At 43.7% G+C, this 13483-nt stretch overlaps 2 protein-coding genes across 2 annotated transcripts in view; one reads left to right on the forward strand and one right to left on the reverse strand.

Moving 5' to 3' along the window:
* Nucleotides 1–8471, reverse strand: part of zgc:173742 (DNA topoisomerase I, mitochondrial) — a 28505-nt gene extending 20034 nt beyond the window's left edge. Inside the window, exons 1-5 of the mRNA XM_036543895.1 lie at nt 8438–8471; nt 4630–4772; nt 2924–2990; nt 2332–2378; nt 172–306 (exon numbers count right to left, since the gene is read on the reverse strand). Coding sequence (XP_036399788.1) covers nt 172–306; nt 2332–2378; nt 2924–2990; nt 4630–4721 — 341 coding nt within the window. The 5' untranslated portion in view covers nt 4722–4772; nt 8438–8471. The remainder of the gene's footprint in view (nt 1–171; nt 307–2331; nt 2379–2923; nt 2991–4629; nt 4773–8437) is intronic.
* Nucleotides 8472–11989: 3518 nt separating this feature from the next.
* Nucleotides 11990–13483, forward strand: part of mlycd (malonyl-CoA decarboxylase) — an 8306-nt gene continuing 6812 nt past the window's right edge. The window contains exon 1 of the mRNA XM_036543159.1: nt 11990–12593. Coding sequence (XP_036399052.1) covers nt 12030–12593 — 564 coding nt within the window. The 5' untranslated portion in view covers nt 11990–12029. The remainder of the gene's footprint in view (nt 12594–13483) is intronic.

The raw sequence follows: 13483 nt of genomic DNA on the forward strand, positions 1-13483 counted from the left end.
CTGATCTCCATTATAGAGGAGATATAAGTAGAGATATCTACGCTTATATACAATATATGCTTCAGCTTCGACGTGACGTTGAATGAGGGAAAGGTGGAGAGGTTGACAGAGGGTGTCAGCGAGGGTGAGGTGGATGGCAGGAACCTCTCTAAACAAACACTTGTCACTCACTTTGATGTGGAACAGGAGGGTCCCTCTGCTGATTCTTCCTCTCTCTTTCTCTTTCTCACCTTCTTCCTTTTATCCATCACAAAGTCGTCATCCTCTGGCTCGGCCTTCACTTTCAGCGGCCCCAAACCCTGAACCCTGCCAAACAGCCGGAGCAAAACACACACCAGCTTCAGCTCAGCCATTCACGTTCACACACCAGCTTCAGCTCAGCCATTCATGTTCACACACCAGCTTCAGCTCAGCCATTCATGTTCACACACCACCTGTATGACAGCTACTAAGGAACATAACTGAAATTAAACTGAGTTTTGGTACATTTGATAAAAGAGGTGGGTATGTGCAGTTTGGACAAAATAATATTATATACGTATATACAGTCAACCAATTCATGTATGTCTTTCCAAATGTAACAATATATACCCAGTGGAAATACGAATATATTGAAAACGCAGGTGTTTAGCTATGTGTGCACACTGATTAAAGATATTGGTTTTCTGGAAGCTACTGTGAAAGATACATAATTAAAGACAGAATAAGATAAGATAATCCTTTATTTGTCCCACAGTGGGGAAATTTGCCGTGATACAGAATGATTCAGTTACTTATAGAAATGAGCAGTTCTGGGGGCAAAACCATACAGGCCACGCAGAACGCGCTCAGTGCTGTGATGTGCTCAGAGAGCCCACTGGCTTCAGAGAGAAACAGCTGTGTAAACACAAGCATTGCTTGTTAAGAGATTAAAAAACAAGCATTTGAACTCCAATCCTGGGATTCTTATCGCAACTGATATCTAATCTTTACAGCTTGCACTATCTTAATGGATAGAGCAGTATACACTTTCCAAGTAATAACTTCCAATTAAGTGACCAATAATTACATAATTACAATAATTAGACAAAATAATGATCAGCATATAATTACAGTAATTAAACACAATGATAATTACATAACTGTGCTTTCTGGCTATCTGGAGCGTGTACTTGGACAAGGGAATGGAGCCAAACTGCAATTATGACAATAACCCATCCTGCTCAATAATTAGCCCGCTAATGCAGCACATCGCAGACAAAGGCTGAACAAGTAATGGAAAAAGGCAACAGAAAAAGCAGATCGACATCCAACCAGTGAATGACAGAAGATGGCACTCTCAATCCTGTCTCACACACTGCCTCCAACACTAACCCTCTCACCGCGTCACACACTGCCCCCAACACTAACCCTCTCACCGTCACACACTGCCCCCAACACTAACCCTCTCACCGCGTCACACACTGCCTCCAACACTAACCCTCTCACCGCGTCACACACTGCCTCTAACAGTAACCCTCTCACCGCGTCACACACTGCCCCCAACACTAACCCTCTCACCGTGTCACACACTGCCCCCAACACTAACCCTCTCACCGCGTCACACACTGCCTCCAACACTAACCCTCTCACCGCGTCACACACTGCCCCCAACACTAACCCTCTCACTGCGTCACACACTGACCCCAACACTAACCCTCTCACCGCGTCACACACTGCCCCCAACACTAACCCTCTCACCGCGTCACACACTGACCCCAACACTAACCCTCTCACCGCGGCACACACTGCCCACATTGACATAAAGCATACATAAAGCAAATTAATATAATATATGACTATTTTACCATTTAATTCATGTTTTAAAGCAATCTCAATTATTCTGTGATGTGACTGGATGAATGACACGCTCTGACATCAGGTTGTCAGTCACACAGAGCCTCCGCAGGGGAGATGCTCAGAGCCCCCAGCACTGCCAGCTTTCAGCCAGAGGGAGGACGCTTTAAAATCCACTCCCTGCTCTTTGCTCAAAGCCATTTGCTTCTTTTTTGAAAAGCCACAGAAATTTCTCAGGACAGTTTAATTTAGCTAAAAACATCAGAAGATCCAGAAAAAATCAGAATGCAACACCCTTGTCAACTGTGGATGACCTCGGACCACTCAATCAAGAGGAATAATTTGCGTCAGTGGTGAAAAGTGTGATTTAATTTGCAGTGTAACAGCCTCAGAGTGCTCCTCCAGCAGCTGCTCCACACAGACCTCTCCGCCACTCCACAGACATAAAGAACGAGACTGACGAGACAGGGCTCTGTCTGTCTGTCTGTCTGTCTCACAATCAGGACAAACACCCACCTGACAAAGTCACGCATTTCACTGTCACTCAACTCACTTTGGGGAGCCTGTAAAGGAGAGAGACACAAGTCTGACTTTCTGAGTTCAGTATACAGGCATAGGTCCGGAGTTCTGTAGACACATATGTAGAGGCCAACAACATCTGTCATTTGCGAACTCGGGCGGATGTCGGGTTTGTTGGAGACCTGCTGTGGCCAGAGGGCGTGGTCATTATGCTATGTTCTCCTGTTCAGTGTCACTGGGACTTGTAAGGGTGCCTATTTTTGAAGTCACCTGTTTGCTGTTGGTTCAGTGAAGCTGGACATTGGGTTGTTGCCTTTGTGTCATCATTTTATTAAGACTAAACTGAACAACCTACTACTGTGGCTCTAGTGATGAGGAGACTTGGCTGGCCCCTCAGAGGTGGTAGGTTCACATCGCTGCCTTGGAGCGGGAGGTCTGCCTCATGCAACTTCTGGATTTGTTTGGTTTTTTGGACACATGACTAGGTTACACTAGCTATTTACTCTACAGCCATTATAATCATGTTTTTGAACCACAGGGAAGCTGGGCTGTAATTTTCTGCATGACATCAAACATATGTAAAGATCACCTTCTTAGGGGCTTTTTCACTTTGCTCCTTTTTCTCTGTAGCTTCTTCTTTATTCCTCTGGGGTTTTCTACAGTGAGAGGGGGACAGACAGAAGAGCAGGAAGACAGAGACAGGTGTGAGAGGACAGCTGGAGGAGACAAACCTGTCCCCCCTCCACCTGCCCTGAGAGGCTGTCAGACAGCTGCTTACCTCCCCTTTCACCTCACTCACTGCATACATGCTAGCCTGATGGCTCTGTATTTATTCTTATATAATGAATGAGATATCAAGCTAAATTAATTTAGTATTACAGATTACCCTTCTCTCTAATGAGTGGATGGCCATCCACACAGCCCATCCAAACTTTCTGTCACTGTCATTTTTGTAATTTTTGTTTAAATTATTATTCTTTTGCTTTGACAGGAAAGGCACACCAGCACCAGAGTTGTACATGCCAGTGTACAGTTCTGCAGTGTGGTATAATGCAGAACTGTGCTTGAACAGTGTAATGTCACATAGTGCGGTTTAACAAGTACAGAACATCAGTAAAGAAGTGTACTTGTGTTGCTTGAGTGATGTCATGTTAATGTGTGCTCAAGTGTAATTGTTTGCATTTTTGTAAGTGTACATTACAACAGTGTAGTGTTGTTTCAGTGAAGTATTGTGAGCTTAGCTTACATTGTAGCTTACAGTGCTGTGTTCTGCTGTGTACTGTCTTATAATGTGCCACTGAGTGTAGTGTAGTGGGTTATGCGGCTAAGTGCGGATGTGTAGTGTAGTGGGTTATGCGGCTAAGTGCGGATATGTAGTGTAGCGGGTTATGCCGTTAGGTGCGGATGTGTAGTGTAGTGGGTTATGCTGTTAGGTGCGGATGTGTAGTGTAGTGGGTTATGCGGCTAAGTGCGGATATGTAGTGTAGCGGGTTATGCCGTTAGGTGCGGATGTGTAGTGTAGTGGGTTATGCTGTTAGGTGCGGCTGTGTAGTGTAGTGGGTTATGCGGCTAAGTGCGGATATGTAGTGTAGCGGGTTATGCTGTTAGGTGCGGATGTGTAGTGTAGCGGGTTATGCGGCTAAGTGCGGATGTGTAGTGTAGTGGGTTATGCGGCTAAGTGCGGATATGTAGTCTAGCGGGTTATGCGGCTAAGTGCGGATGTGTAGTGTAGTGGGTTATGCGGCTAAGTGCGGATATGTAGTGTAGCGGGTTATGCGGCTAAGTGTGGATGTGTAGTGTAGCGGGTTATGCGGCTAAGTGTGGATGTGTAGTGTAGCGGGTTATGCGGCTAAGTGTGGATGTGTAGTGTAGTGGGTTATGCGGCTAAGTGCGGATATGTAGTGTAGCGTGATATGCAGCTAAGTGCGGATGTATAGAGTAGTGGGTTATGCGGCTAAGTGCGGATGTGTAGTGTAGTGGGTTATGCGGCTAAGTGTGGATGTGTAGTGTAGCGGGTTATGCGGCTAAGTGTGGATGTGTAGTGTAGCGGGTTATGCGGCTAAGTGTGGATGTGTAGTGTAGTGGGTTATGCTGTTAGGTGCGGATGTGTAGTGTGATATGTGGCTAAGTGCAGATGTGTAGTGTAGTGTAGTATGGTGCTGTATTGTCCTCTGTAATGTAACATAGCTGTTGGCTTTACTGCTTATTCCAGGCATTTCCAAGCTGAATGGACAAATGCACGTAGACCTTAAAAGACAGTATCCTTCTGTACATTCCCCAGAAAGGATACCTCACCTCCTGCCCACAGGACCGCTGGAGCTCCGGTCCTTCCTCTGACCTTTGTCCTTGGCTCTGCTGGCTTCAGCCTCCTTCCTCTCGCCCCCCATCTCACAGAACCAGAAGAGGTTTGGGTTTGAAACAGTCACAGCAGCACCAGCCTGCAGGACACAGAGAAGCTGACCCCTGCAGCGCTGAGTCTGGAACAGCGCCCTCTGGTGGCTCAGCTCCTAGCAGGTACTGAGTTTCAGGAGGCATCTGTACATATCTAACTGTGCAAGTGGAAAACGCGTAACACTATTTGTTGTCTATGACAGAGGTTTATTAAATAATTACAGAAATATAATGCACAAACAGCGGTTTCCTCTTTTGGCACATACAGAGTTCAATGTCTGCAGAACAATCCCTGACACACGAGAATCACTGTGATGGGGATTTGGCTTTGTGGAGAGGGCAGCGATGCAGATGCAGAAGGCGTAGAGAAAGGCTGTGAGTTTATCTGTGCATGGAGCCCTACCTGAACAAGCCCCACTGTCACTCAGAAATTTGACTGAAATGTCCAAGACTTATGACTCACTTTTAGGTTACCCTTGTTTCCAATCAGTTTTTCTTTCTGAGTGACTTGCTTCCAATCCAACCAGAGTACTAAAGCTGCCCTTGTTAAGGAGTGGAACATAACCCGTATAAATAAAGCTAATTTTGGTGCTTTTAGCTCTTAGTGTTTTTTTAATACCGTTTCTCATTCTATTTTTGCAGATGACGCATAACTATATTTACCAGGCAAATCCGGCAACAGATGAACAATCTATATTTACCTCACCGATACTACTGCATGTCACCTTCAGCTCTCCAGCTAAATTTAACTGAATAAATACAGAAAACTGAGTAGTACAAGTTGGTTACTCTGATCTGTGTACTGTGATCCCAAATGTAAAACAAGAAATTAAAAGCCTGTGTCATTTTAGAGGCTAATTTGGGATTTGAAAGAGACAGGTTTGCTGCTATCAGTTATATACATTTGGAATCCAGATGTCTCTTGAGGATACAGAGAAAGAGAGAGAGGATTCCTGCATCAGTCAGGGCTACTGTATTCTGTAAATCTGCAAACTGTAATATTCAGTTCCTTTGGTAATGATTAGATCACAGCACAGCAGAGAGGGTGCAGTGTGCTCCAGGGGCCATGTGCACCGGGCTGAGGACCCCGCTCATCCTCCCTGGCTTGTCAACGTGGCTATTGCTGAAATCAAATCGTTTTGGATGGTTTTAAACAAGCTGGTAAACACCGATGAAGACTGCAAATGCTCTGCAAGTAAATCGTCATATCGTGCAATCACCTCTGCTAGCTCTCTATAGTTTCCCTTGTTGTCTGAACTGGCCCCCTCGATATGCCCCCAGAATGCCAACTCTTGCATGCCCAGATAAGCAGTGGCATCAAACAGGTGCTTCACAGTATCTCTGTTACAAAGCACTTTTGCATTGTGCTGCGCCGTTTGCAACCATACACCCTCATCCACAGCTTGATCGACTGGCATCCTGCCCAGCAATTTCAATATAACTGCAGCACCAACATGGTCTTTACATTTATCGTGGCGTTTTGTTGCCATATCCAAATTCTTTATCTCACTAAATCCCTGAACAAACCATGTTTGAGATTTCCCCATTAACAGGCAAGACCAGCAATACAGACAGTTGTTTGTTAGGCTGGCAGTGAGCCATGGGTATTTCTCATACCATGCAGTGTTGAACACACTGACCTTACCGTTTGGTTTGGTAATCTCGATTTCTGGAACTGGTCTCCCTGCTGCTTTGACCCTAACTTTCTCACTGTAGTCCAACAAGTGAAATGGTGTACTTAAGAAAACATGGACAACGTCCACCGTTTCCACTGTAGCTTTATTAGCAATCAACAAAGGTAGCTTCCAACAGAAAAAACTTCTCGACTAGACATGACAATTCTTATCCTTGCTGTATGACTAATGACACGATTAAGATAACGATAAAGACAAGATTCTTGCATGATATCATTGATAACCCCCTACCTCAAAACTCTGATTGGGAATTCACCAGCGCAATCAGCTCCATTGATTGGTTCACTGATGTTAGGCGCCAAATCCAGAGCCTCTGGCTAGATCCGCCCAAAGCGAGGTCCGTCAATGGAGGTGGATATCAATGAGAGGCTTGGGGAGGTCGGACCTCCGTACAGTAACTTTCAATTGCAGTAGGCAGTACTGCCAGTATTTTGACATGGGGAGATGATTTCTGCAACTTCAAAGTGTTAAAATAATAATATTATTTTAATCTGTTAAATTTACATGTATTTATTTTTCTCTTGGATTTTTCTCTGAAATTTTAGGGAGGATTGTCCTCCCTTTCCTCAATGGACGAGCTCAATAAGACACAATAGAGGGCTTCTCTTGCGTTCTCAGCCATTTTCACTTTGGAAACACCATGTTCACATGCAGGGATAAATAAATCCCAGCAATGAAGAGAGGGATTTACTCAGGAGGTCAGAATTACTGATACCTTAATGTTAATAAAGTCAAACTACTCCAAGAATACAACGAGCCAGAGAGATTTTCTGCTTTTCAAGGGTGACAGCGGTAACAGGCCGCTAGGATAACAAGCACGGCGTGCACATAACGCACCTACAGGCAAGCGTGTGAGACGCCTGGCCGCCATTATGCTCACCAGCTAAAGCAGCACGATAAGAAAGGCAGACTGTGACCTGCACATGAGAGCATCCTTAATGACCGCAGCCATGACCTCGGTCTAGCGTCAGATCGGAATAAATAACTTAAGTGCTGCAACATCAAACGCTACACAGTTGTTATCGGATAAGACCTTTCAGGGTGTGCTGACGTCACTCAAACCACATCAGGGCTCAGAAAGAGCAATTCTGTTGTTTCAGGCCTTGTTAAGAACTAATACAAAGTACTCATTAATGATCCAATATGACTCGTAAAAACGGAAAATGGAAATTTTGCCAGGGTCATGGGCCGTAGTTTGAAAAGTTAAAGTAAATAAAATTCAGGTTGCGTCCTTAAAATCGCACTAAAGCCTATAACTCCAGGAGCTGCCGCAGCGGGATCACAATGCAATGCAAGGTTTACAATTAAAATACAAGTATATCAGTACTGTCTATTCAAATATCCTTTTAGCTAACGTTAAATACAACCAAGTGGAAATCGTAGCTACAATCGCACCGAAATGTGAGCGATCTCCTGTCCTGCATCTGAAAATGATACACGAACCAAGCATAGCAATAAACCAATTTCAAGCGATCGATCAAAAATTTTGGTATGTGCTAGCGCATTTTACAAAAGAGACAAAGCGTACGTGGAGCAAAAATCTGGAAACCCAGGCCAACCGGGGGAAAACTGTTCCCCAAGAAAAAGTGGTCCAGAGACTGTATTAATCGTGTATTTTTATAATTTTATAAATTATTTTTAATTGTTGGTATAACTAGGTAGCTATCTCAATCATCAAAAGCAGGAAAACGTTCAGAGTGTAAGCTAGCTAGCGTTAATGTGTAAGTGTTATGATCATCTGAGCGGCATAAACATTTGCAGGCAGGTGTGTAGCTCCGATCGTTTTAGCAAGTCCCAATGCGTTTCTCCTTCAATAAGTCAGAAATGAGCAAGGCACTTTATAAATTACAGAACAATTACCATATCTTTATAAGTTACACATTTTATTGAGCGCACAACTAATTAGCTAGCAAGGTGTTACATCGCGCCCTTGCACGCTGGGTATTTAGTAGCCTATGCTGTTTCATCTAAACGTAACAAAAACTCATTGTATAAAGGTGTGATTATATCTTACTTACTAAGCTTGGACATCCAGCTAGTACAAACAGCGATTGGTGCGATGACTGCCGCCGGACAGCGTGCTCACCGCCTCTCCCTGCTGCTCATCCGCACCTTCGCACATTGAGCGGAAAATGTTATTTAGGAGCGGCGCGTTTTCTGATTGGATGAGACTCATCAATACGCGCACTGTCCGCCATGTTGCCTTTGGTCTGAGTTCAAACTGCCGCCCGCTATCACACGCTTACCTCTGACCTACTACCCGGTCGCAATAAGACTTTGTTGCCCTTAATCTTATAATTCAACACCATGGTCTGGAGTTGAATTACAATGATGCATATCACATACTTTGGAATTGGTATTGGTATTTTTCGGTAAATGGTACTGATGCACTTTGTATTGAATTTGATATCTAATTCTGCTGACTTTCTGCTATTTATGCTATTTTTCTGCTTTTCTTTTGCAATTTTCTGCTATTTGATATTGAATAATTGAAAATTTCATGTATATATTCCTAGTATAGCTGGCCTGTATGAACAGTAACATTATGTACAGTAATTATGAACAACTTAACAAAAGTAATGATATTCTGAAAGCTGCTACAAGAGGCTGTCTCTTGCACATGTGTTCCACTGTGGTGAATGGGTAACATACTTCATCCCTTTCAATGGACAGTCTCTCAGTGAAATCTCATGGAGCCTATTGCTCTGACAGTGATGTAGATGTGTGGTATAAATATGGATGCTTCTGGGAAGGTGTGTGTGAGTGTATCAGGCTGACATTCAGCAGAATCGATGATCCCCCCTACAGACTCTGCTCCCGCTGTGAGGCGGTGCAGTGTGGCAGGCACGGCTTTACATCAGAGTGCTACAGCTTGCTTAGCATTACATTTGATGAATTGATCCTTTTCAGGTTTAATGACCTTGAAAAGTAACATGGTGTCTGTGTATAGAGGCAGGAAAACTCAAGAATGACTTTTATTTTCAATGTTTTTCCACCAAAAGGGTGCAGTAGTGATTTCAGAATAGTAAACTTTAAAAATACAGTAGCAGCTGTATGAGACGAGAATTGGGATGAGATTGAGTATTCACATATATTTCCGTTTACATTAACTTGGTCTGTGGTACAAATTACTACTTATACATAGTATTTTTTATTTTATTATTTTTATTTTGTTTTCAGTTTGTTTCAGTGCAACTCAAAGTAACTTTTAACTGATTAAAACAAGAATTAGAGATTTGAGTTGCTCTAGAAAGGAACCTGGAGGGAATTTTTGTGGGGAGAATATTGAATTGGAAATAACATGACAAATTTCCAAAATCTGATGATTTGTCCCCTAAGAAAAGGAGAAGATCTCACTCACTTTCATCTCTTTTGACTGAAGTGTTAAAGGAATTGTGCACTCTGCCTCCTGCACCCCAAATCCAAAACAGCATCAGGTTCAGCTGTGGTATTTGCAAAAGCTGCATCTTAAAGCAAGCTACGAGTCCTTGAGGTATCACATGTGAGAAATGTTGTCGGCTTCAAAGAAGTTAAATGCTGTCCATTTTCTTCCCTTTAGTTGTGTGATATATCCTCATACCTGCATTGAGCTGTGATTTACAGGGAGAAATCAAATCCTGAATGGCAGAATATTCTGTATCAAAATCAAAACTCTAAAACAGAGAATTAACATCCACTAACCAAAAGAATTTACAGCCAGGAACTGAATTAATTAACATCCAGTTACCCCAGAATTTTAAACACACTTCTGTGTGTATTTTTCATGTCTTTTTTCAATGCTCTGAAGTATCTAGGCTACTGTTGTGTTCATCTGCCTTTTTAATGTTTTATTGCTGTCTGTATACATAATAGCTATAAAATAGCTTATTATAATAGTATTATTATCACATAGCACAGTAGCACCAAGCCATTCAGTCATTCCTAAAGATAATCTATGATTATCATGATTAAAGACCAGTTTTACAATGAACAAAGCTGCTTTAAGATGCAGTCATTTACGCAAGTAAACTGCTTGGCAAACAGTGCTGAAACTATACACTGTACCTCCTGACATATGTAATCCTCATTGAGCACTAATATAAAAAGGCTGTAAAAAGTCCAATGATTGTTTTTTCCCTGCATTCAAGTCCACCAAAATGAAGTGAAACAGCTGCAGAACATTGTCTGAGATGGAGCTCCTTTCTCTAGCATGCAATTTGCCAGGTTCTCAAGGTATTAAAATTATGACAATGCTGTAGGTTCCCACTTGTGTATCAACATTTCTTCCATTTCCACCAGGGACTCTTTGCACTAGTGGGTGAGTCAATACAGAAGGAGATGAGGTAATGATGACTTTGTAAAAAAGAGTAAGATTCTTGCGGGAACAATCATACACAAATTTACATTTTAAATCTTTTCAAATAATTAATTTCAAGAAGCTGACACTGGACCATATTGACGTCCTGTATTATACTGTGAGAGTTTTCCATCTATATTGAAAAAGACAACGTATCTTGTATTAGACAGCACTACTTGATGGTTGTTAGACTAACATCTACAGCCTGCTACAGGAACACAGAAAGGTGTTTTGGGTGGATCCTCTAGGAGAGTCCTTAGCGGTATGCTGGGACCCAGCTGTTCAGTGCTTCTCTCCTCCAAAACACGTAAGAAGACAGCTGGCTAGTTATTTTTCTAGCTGCTCGTCACTTTGTGTTGGTGCTTTTTAGGATTTCAATTAATCATGTCTTGAACCCAGTTCTAATCTGTTTCTATCAAAATATGTAAACATTGATCATAGAAAACGATTAGCAGTTGAAGGTAGTTAATTAGCTCTCTGATTCCAGTGTACTGTTTAAGAATATTTCCCCATATTGCCACCAAAGCCGGTTCTCATCCATGAAAAATGCAATAGCTATAGGCAGTGCTTCACTGACCAGATGTTTAATCATAATTCTAGTAAATTATATCACCACCACCCAATTCATTTGATTTCAGACAGCAGAATGCTAGCAGCTTGAAAATATGTATCACAATTACAGTTTTAATGCATGAACTGAACTTGTCTGTAACTGCCATCAGTCTTAAGTATATGGCCATGCCCGTAACCAGCTATGAGGTCACCGGTCCGGACCTCGGTCATTTTTTCAGAGCTAAAAATAAAATTTGAAGCTAAATACAACTGGATAAAAAAAAACAGTGGTTGAGAACTTCTCCTCACACACACACACACACACACATTGTAACATTCTATATAAAAACTTTAACGTGAATGAGAAAGATAGCTGTTACGTCCCGAAACACTCCAGCCAAACCTTGCTTCCACTTGCAAAGCGCAAACGGAAAGCTTTGCGCAGGGGCTGATGGGAGATGAAGTTCAGAGTTCAACAAACGAACCCAAACGCTTTGGACTTCACCCTCAGTTACTCTCTGTGAAATCATACGCATGTACGCAAGTTAATACAGTTGGCAGAAGCAAAATGTGTTGCATATGTAGGCTACAATAAAGAAGAACTTTAAAGCAAAGGACGGCCAGTGAGCTACGATTGCACTGTCTCTTTAAGGTACCGGAAAGACTTGCACTGCACCCGGGTTACACGCTTATTTCTGTAAAGCTGCAGCTTCCCGGGTGCGATGATCACTTTGCACTTCGTCAGGACGTTGCGCTGCGGGTCAAGGAGCTGGCGACAACCAGGCGCCCTTTGCAGTGGCCTTAAAGTTAAAGTTCCGAACTGTCGCGACTGTCGGGAGGCTCGCAGCCGCTCCAGCATTTCCGATCAGGGGCCTGTGGAGACCATGGAGGACCTGCTGAGGAGGACCGTGGCTCCGTTACCCACTTATGAGACGAGAGACAAGTCCTCTCCTCCCCCGGAGTCCAGCAGTGTGGAGATCATGCATTTTTACAGAAGTCTGGAGAAGGAGCATAAGCTGGAGTTTCTGAGCAGGCTGGCTCAGGATTTCGGCGTGGATCACAGAAGCGTGTCAGAGCTGGCAGGCAAAGTGGTAGAGTCGCAGCAGCGGGACATGGCGACGGTTCTGCAGGCGGAGGACCGGCTCCGGTACAGCCTGATCCCGCGGTACAGACCGATGCTGAGCCACATCAGCAAGGTGGAAGGAGGCGTCAAGTTCCTGGTGGACCTCCGTGCCGATGTGATCGACATCCTGTCTTCTAAAGCCAGCGACAGTCCCCACATTAGGGTAAGGAAAGCGTGTTGGTTTAACTATGAATGGTATGAGCTCGTTTTGGGAAAGTTCAAGAAAATACAGCTAAGGATTTTCACAGACAACCGAACAGAATGTAGACCATCATCTACTATCAGGTGTCACCTGTGTCCTTTGAGGAGACTGTAATCCATGTTTCGCCAGGTAGTTAACTCCAGCTCCGTGTGCCGTCAATAACTGACTTTGCAATTAAAATCTAGTAATAACCCTGGGGGAGACCGTGCCAGGCCTTTTCTTTAATCAGACAGTATTCATGTTACACACTCGTCATGTTACGCACTCATGAAGGCTCGGACCAAAACCTGTGTTTTTATTTCCTTCTGCTTTCATAAAATACTAAAAATAGCAGATCTGTAGAGTTGATTCCACAGACCAAACGTTTTTGTGTGCTATGTTCTTTTACGGTTTTGGACCGCTTCTTTACTGAGACATGGAGAGAGTTTGCACTTAGTGCTCTTGCTGTCATTCACCTCTCTCACTGCATGTGACCATTTTGGAGGGAATAAGCAGTAAGAAGGTGCTGTGCAGTTTAAACTCAGAGGTCCATGAGCAGGACGTCCCTGTCCCGTTGTGCAGGACCTCCCTGTCCTGCTGTGCAGGACCTCCCTGTCCCGCTGTGCAGGACCTCCCTGTCCCGCTGTGCAGGACCTCCCTGTCCCGCTGTGCAGGACCTCCCTGTCCCGCTGTCACAGCTGAGTGGAGCTGGAGAGGCAGTGGGCTGTGCTGCTCAGCTCAGCCCAGCCCTCCCTGCAGTTATTATCCCTCCTCTTTACTGGTGGAAGGACAGTGAGTACTGTCGCTATGACTTTTTCCCCCAAAAATGTTTTTCTCCTGATATTAGGGAAAGTTGCTGTGGTGGTACTCTA

Source organism: Megalops cyprinoides, chromosome 13 (genome assembly GCF_013368585.1).
Source record: "Megalops cyprinoides isolate fMegCyp1 chromosome 13, fMegCyp1.pri, whole genome shotgun sequence".
Classification (NCBI taxonomy): domain Eukaryota; kingdom Metazoa; phylum Chordata; class Actinopteri; order Elopiformes; family Megalopidae; genus Megalops; species Megalops cyprinoides.